This window comes from Gekko japonicus, unplaced genomic scaffold (genome assembly GCF_001447785.1).
Source record: "Gekko japonicus isolate JY-2015 unplaced genomic scaffold, Gekko_japonicus_V1.1 scaffold1955, whole genome shotgun sequence".
In the NCBI taxonomy this organism is placed as follows: Eukaryota; Metazoa; Chordata; class Lepidosauria; order Squamata; family Gekkonidae; genus Gekko; species Gekko japonicus.
This window is the reverse complement of record NW_015169232.1, coordinates 254,146-260,875: the sequence shown is the minus strand read 5'-3', so window position 1 is coordinate 260,875 and position 6,730 is coordinate 254,146. Positions and strand designations below refer to the sequence as shown.

The 6,730-nt window shown below is 50.6% G+C and overlaps 1 protein-coding gene across 1 annotated transcript in view; it reads right to left on the bottom strand.

The window, feature by feature from the left end:
• Positions 1–6,730, bottom strand: part of LOC107114843 (MTSS1-like protein) — a gene marked incomplete at its 3' end in the record, with an annotated part of 101,278 nt that overhangs the window by 93,356 nt on the left and 1,192 nt on the right. Inside the window, exons 2-3 of the mRNA XM_015416442.1 lie at positions 2,588–2,778; positions 2,080–2,102 (exon numbers count right to left, since the gene is read on the bottom strand). Of these exons, the coding sequence (XP_015271928.1) occupies positions 2,080–2,102; positions 2,588–2,778 (214 nt within the window). The remainder of the gene's footprint in view (positions 1–2,079; positions 2,103–2,587; positions 2,779–6,730) is intronic.

Here is a 6,730-nt window from a genome sequence, read left to right as displayed (position 1 = left end):
ATCAACAACTCGTGTCCCGGCAGCTGCAGTTGGCAACAATAGCAGAAAAAAATGGAACAGAGGGCTGTCAAAGCAAAAGAGATGGACACTAAAACTAACAGCGATCTCAAAGAGACAAGGAGGAAAAGCATGAGAGAAACAGAAAATTACAAGGACTTAAATCCTTCCTTGCAGGTGTCTTCAGAAAGTGTTATCTTATACCCAGATGATAGAAAAGAGTTTGAATCTGCCCCCAAGATCAAGAAGCCTTTGAGATGCCACTGGGCCCTGAGGATGAGACCAAAGAGGAAGAGGCTGAAGATCGGCGGTTTTATCCCTTTGGAGACAGAGGAAGACTGGGCTGCAGAATTTCGAGTGAATGTCTAAGAAGCCATCAAGATTTTAGAGAGAATTAGCATAGATGTAAAGGCAGAAGGACTCTGAAAATTGCCTTTATGAAGCGAGCTGGAGGAGATGCTCTGGGGATCTTCTCATAACAAGTAATAAACTAACACATAAGCTTAGAAAGCCAGGATCTCACAAAGTATATTGTTTATTAACAGCTTTTTTTATTACTAACTGTAGTTTAACAGGGTAATGATCTCCTACTCTTGGGTGTTTAGTAGTGTGGGCTACTTTCCTTTCTCCCTAGTTGTAGTTCCTCCCCCTTTTTTTTCTTTGTAGTTTGTGTAGTATTATAAAAAAATTAAAAAATCCCCTCCAGGGGCTTAAAAAAAAAGAAGGAAAAAGAAAAGAAAAGTGACATGTCCTTCTCTCCTCCATTTTAACCTCACAACAACCCTGTGAGGTAGGCTGGGCCAACAGGGTGTAACTGGCCTGAGGTCACTCATCAAAGTTCCATGGCAGAGTTGACATTCAAACCAGGTTTCCTAAAGAGCCAGTGTGGTGTAGTGGTTAAGTGTGCGGACTCTAATCTGGGAGAACCGGGTTTCATTTCCCACTCCTCCACTTGCACCTGCTGGATGACCTTGAGCAAGCCATAGTTCTGATAAGAGCTGTCCTTGAAAGAGCACTTCTCAAAAGAGTTCTCTCAGCCCCACTTACCTCACAGGGTGTCTGTTGTGGGGAGGGGAAAGGAAATGAGTTTGTAAGCCCCTCTGAGACACCTTTCGGTAGTGAAGGGTGGGGTATAAATCCAATCTCCTCCTCCTCCTCCTCCTCTTCTTCTTTGGTCCCTCATCAAAGTTTCACGGCAGAGTTGGCATTCAACCCAGGTTTCCTAAATCCAAGCCCAATACTCTAACCACTGCACCACTCTAGCTCCCCAGATCTACACCATATGCCACTATATGGGGGTAGGGTTACCAAGTACCTACCTTTGAATCAGCAGGGGACACATGGTTCCCGGCCGGAACATCCCTCGGCATAACACACACACACACCACTGCACCATCCCATAGCCCAGACGTGATGCCAGCACACTGGCATCACGTCTGGGCAACGGCATGGTGCGGCACATTTGTTTTCCACACGGGAATGTTCCTGACAAGAACCATGTGTCCCCCGCCGATTCGAGGTAGGTACTTGGTAAGCCTAATATGGGGTGCTCAACCCTGTAATACAGAAATAAAGACTTCCAGGGAAGCCCAACATCACTGGGAGATTATGTGGAATGACTGATGGGGACAAGCAGATGGAGCCCTTAGTGTCTCATTCCTAGCAATGAGTAATCTCTGGTCCACAAGCATGCCAGTGAGCCAGGCGAGAAGTTCTCTTAGCTCCTCCATGGGCAGCTCATAGAGAAGATTGTTCCTCTGCCAGACTAGCAGCTTGAACATTTATTAAAAGACCTACACTCCCACCTCCCCCTTCCCCCAACCAAGCAATGGCTCAAGGCAGCTTAGCTACGGAATGTAAACCACACCCCGTAAATGTGTTAAAACTCTACAGGCCAGAAGGGGCTACTGTGCCATAAACAGCTGTACAAAACAGAGCACTCAGGCCAAAACGGAGCACTCAGGCCAGTGAGAAGAGGAAGTAGCTAAGATTTCAGATGAGTTCCTTGGCTAGAAATGGGTGTTTGGACCCGTGTGCTCAAAAGTTGAGCTGGAGAGGGGGCTTGGAGAGGGGGGTGCTTACGAAGGAGAAGCAGATGCTGAAGTCTGGAAGGACACATGGAGAGCAGAAGGCCTGAGAAAAGTATTCAGCCCTATACAAGAGGATGCCCTCTGCCTAGCACTCACGACAACAGAGATCCTGGAGCAATTCCAAACTTCCTCTTTGCCTGGCAGTGTGGGTTTGTAGCGGGGGAAGCACTCCTCAGCCTGGGCTTACCATATACCTGCTGATTTGGCAAGATTCATTTCACTCTATCTGAAGCTTGGCTCAAGTGGGGCTAGGGTGGGAATGATCTAGTGGTGCATCATTATTGCTGAGAACTCAGGAATGGCGTCCACCCTTCACGCTGTCCCCTACCAACTGGGTCCGGGGCACCTACGGCTTCTTTCTGGGATGCTCCCAGACCTCCCCCACCCCCACTGCAAGTGCTCACACCTGCTCTCTGTGCAACACAGTGGCATCACCCTGCATGCTGGCCCCAATCATGGGCTTCAACTCGTACTTCCTCCAAGTTCTACATATAACCCACCTGATCCAGTGGTCTGTATTGCTACTGTGTCTGGGTAGATGTCTGTGTGAATCTTGTTCTGATAGGGGACACAGTTCCTCATCCAGATTGTCTCCAAAGCAGCAAAATCCTCCTTTCTCTGATGAGTGTCCACGTCCACAAACATATTGCTCTGAAACTCTTTGCCCAGTTGGGGGTTAGGGGAATCTGAACTAGGAAGGGGGTGGAGAGACGTTGGAAGAGCTGTGGAAGGTTGCGCCTGCCAGCCACATTGGCTATCCTGTATGAAGCTGGTGGTTTGGACACCAGCACTGAGTCCAAGTCACTGCCACTACTTAAGGTTGTTCTGGTAACAAGAGTGTGGAGCACAGAACACTGGTGAACAATGTTCCCTCTAAGCTGTGGAGTCTTGTGAGCAAAATTTCTACTTTCTGAGCTACTGGCATTAAAGTTGTGAGCGAGCGATTCAGCTACTGCATTAATTAATTTGTTCTGGAGCCCTCCTTCCTGAGCTAAGACAAAAATGTGTGAGCCAGAGGCTAAAAAACTGTGAGCTAGCTCACACTAACTCAGCTTAGAGGGAACACTGCTGGTGAAGTGTGCACAGCTGTAAGCCCTGACGCAGTGACAGCTACACCTACAGTGGATGCAACCATCACTGCGTCGCTGTATTAATTATTCCCAGCATGCTTCCTTCTAACCTAACCACGTGCTCTGCTGGTTGTCCCCAGCCCAAGGGACATCCGCTTAGCCTCGGCCAGGGCTTTTTCTGCCCTGGTTCCAGCCTGGTGGAACACGCTCCCATCTGAGATCAGGGCCCTGCAGGACTTATTACCCTTCCGCAGGGCCTGTAAAATGGAGCTGTTCCACCAGGCCTCTGGCTGAGGCAGCGGGCGTCCAAAAGAACAAAGCAAAACTTGGCCTCCCCTGCGGAAATTGAAGCCTACTACTTCAGTGTGGCCCGGATCAATAAGATCTCAGAGACCCAATGGCGCTAGCTTGAAAATAACGTATACAGTGAGATAGTGTATGACCTGTTTTGTGTTTTATTTTTCTCTTTTAAATCTATGCTATTTTAAATTGTTTTTAATTATGTTGTCAAATTCTATTTATGTGTTTTAGAGTCTTACTGTGATCCGCCCTGAGCCCGCTTGCGGGGAGGGCGGAATATAAATTGAATAAAATAAATAAATGGTGGTTTAAACAAGCTGAAGTACCAAGCAGGACTGACTTTCTACTGGTTTGTTTAGTTCTCTCAGAAGAGAACAAAAAGAGAGAAAGAAGAAAACAGCGGAGAAAAACAAAGATGAAAATATATACTCCAATGTTAAATTGCGGGTTCCCTGTTACAGATGCCGCATACCACAAGAGGCTGGAGGCTGGCCAGCCAAAAATATTGGGGGGAGCTGCTCATTCATCTTAAATTGTCTCCAAAAGAGTTGGATACTTTCAAGAAGCTCTTCCACCTGGACCCTCTAGCTCAGCCCATATGGTGCAGGGGTTGAACGACTGGATTAGGAAAGGGGAGGCCCAGGTTTGAATCCCCAGTCTGCCATGGGACAGTCACGCTCTTGGCCTAATCTACCTCACAGGGTCGTCGCAAGGGTAAAATGGAGGACTGGAGAATGATGTAAGCCACTGGGGAGAAAGGTGGAATATAAATGAAGCAAGCAAAAATAGATACATGACCCTCTTTTATTCTGACATTGCAATAACATTATTTAAAACAATCTGCAAGACACAAGTGATGCAAGGATCCAGTCAGAGCCAGAGGAAGTGCAAGGCACTGGAGGAGATCCAAAAGGCTGAGGGAGGCCTGCCCGTCACCCCTTAGCTGGCCATTCACAACAGGAGGAACCAGGAATCAGCCAGAGTCCTGATACTGGCTCAGGCGTCCTTCCCAACATCAAAGGTTCTGACTGCCAGCTAAACCGGGAGATCAGTACCGGCCCGACAGAGCTTGCAGAAGGCAACAGAAAGGGCTGGCACAGATCGCAAAATTCGGCAATCTGCCACAAAATGCTGCCCTTCCCCCAGAGTCCACACTTTTTATTTTTGAAAAGCGAACAAGTTTTGGGTCTTCATGTTTGAAGGGTGACATCTAGTAAATGCCTAAAACCCAAACAGCTGGAGGATGTCCTTTTAAACTCCAAATTCTGGTTTCCCTCCACAGACAGCACTTCCTAGAATGCGAACAGTACACAGCTCAAAATAACTGCAGTTCCGGTCAAAGAGAAAATTCCTTCAGACTGCACAAAGAAAAAGAAATATGCCTATTATTCAGCAAACTGATGACATCTACAGCATGCTGGATTTTTAACACAAAAGCGTAGACTTTCTGCTTTGGAAGCACTGATTGCCATCTGGTACAATCTGGAAGGAGCAGGCTGTCTGCATCCAGTTTACTCCCTGGCAGGAGCAGCAGCTGAGGCCGAATCCAGGCCCTTCTCAAGTCCTCAGGGGAGGAAACGGAAGCCAAGCCCATTGGTGGGGGACCTGCCCAGTCCCATGTTCCGATACAGCAAAAGAGTCTCTTTTTCACAAAGGCGCTCAGACCCCAAACCAGAAGCCAAAGCAGTCTAGAGGCTGGAGTACCCGATCAAAAGAGGGGAGCCCTGACTTCAGAATGCCCAGGTGGCCACCTCAGCAGGACACTCTTCAGCCCACCTCACAGGGCTATCAGGAGCATGACGACGAGAAGGGAAAGACTGTGCACGCCACAAAGAGATTCTTGAGAAAACGTGGGATGATAATAAGCATGTGGAAAGGCGGGGTGAAAATAAGGGTGTGCACAGCTTCCCTGGGGGGCCTGGGCTCGTGCTGCAGCCCTCTTGCATAGGTCCAGTGAACCTCCCCCGGGAAGTAGCAGCGCTCCTGATCCCAAGACACAGAGGAAAACAGAGCTAGGGATGCTGTGCCAAAAACATAATTGGGGCCAGGGAAAAGCCTGTGTCTCCTTGAGTAACGGCGAAGGGAGGTCACCTTCCTCTGCTGCAGGCCTCAGTAGCCTTGACAGGCCTGAAGAGCCACGGAGCAAGCTGGGACAGGGAACTCCAACCATGGGAAAGCATCTTGCTGCACGAGACACCTCCCGAGGCCAAAGATCTATCTGATCCAGCCCAGTCACTCCCTGGCCTCCGTCCCTTTCTGCTCACCAGTGGCTCCTACTAGAGGGTAAACTGGATGCAGCAGCCCTGAGAACGATGGTTTCTGAAGGGCCAGAGTAGCGAGAGGGGGGAGGAGGACAACAGAAAGACACCCATGCTCAGCTGCCTTCAAGACTCCAGCAAGCTGGATTTCACCCCTCTGGACCCCCAGACGTTGGGCTGAGGGCTTGGATGCTTCTAAAGCCAATCGGAATCTGTACGCTTCTTTTCCTGAGCCTAGTCAGGCTCCCAGCCAACCTCACTAGCAGCACTAACCCTCCCGAAGAGCATCTTCCTTGTGCTGGCAGAGGGCACCGACCAGGCCAGGCCACCCAGCCCAAGCATCTGGCTGAGGCTGGGGAAAGGGACCTCCTGTGGCCAGGCCCCATCGAGAAAGGGGACACAAAAACCACATGAACACGGCAACCTTTATGATTTCTTGCCCCAAAGTCAACCCAGTATCGGCTCCCTAACAATATCCAGTATGTTGTGGCGTTCCACTGGTTTCTTTGGATAACGCCTGTACAGAAGACCCCCTAACTATTCAGCAGTACCAGGAAAGCTCTCTACATGCCCAGGAGCACTCTTGCTCTGCAGACCACCTGGGGGACTCCAGATTTCCTGATCAAGAGAAGGCAACCGAGCAGCTCGGGTTCGCCGGGAAGAGACCCGAGCCGGCTCCAGCTGACCCCCCGACCCCCCCTGCTAATTCCAGACCCGACCAGCTCTCCTGAAATGACAGCCCCACAGACGGGGTCGGGAGGGGGAACGTGTACCCCCCCCCCGGTCCCTTGCAGGAGCCCCAAGCCGCCCGAAGGGAGCCCGCCGACTTCAACGGCGGGCGCCTTCGACGTGCACCGAGGACTGGAGCCGTCGGGGAGGCCGCCTGGCCTCGCCATTCCTCTGTCTGGGCGAGGGGCGACGGCTGGAGGAGCGCTCGGGAGCCAGACCCGCCCGCCGAGCAGCAGCTGCGAGATGCGGCCGGGAGGAGGAGGAGGAGGGGGAGGCAGCGCTGCCG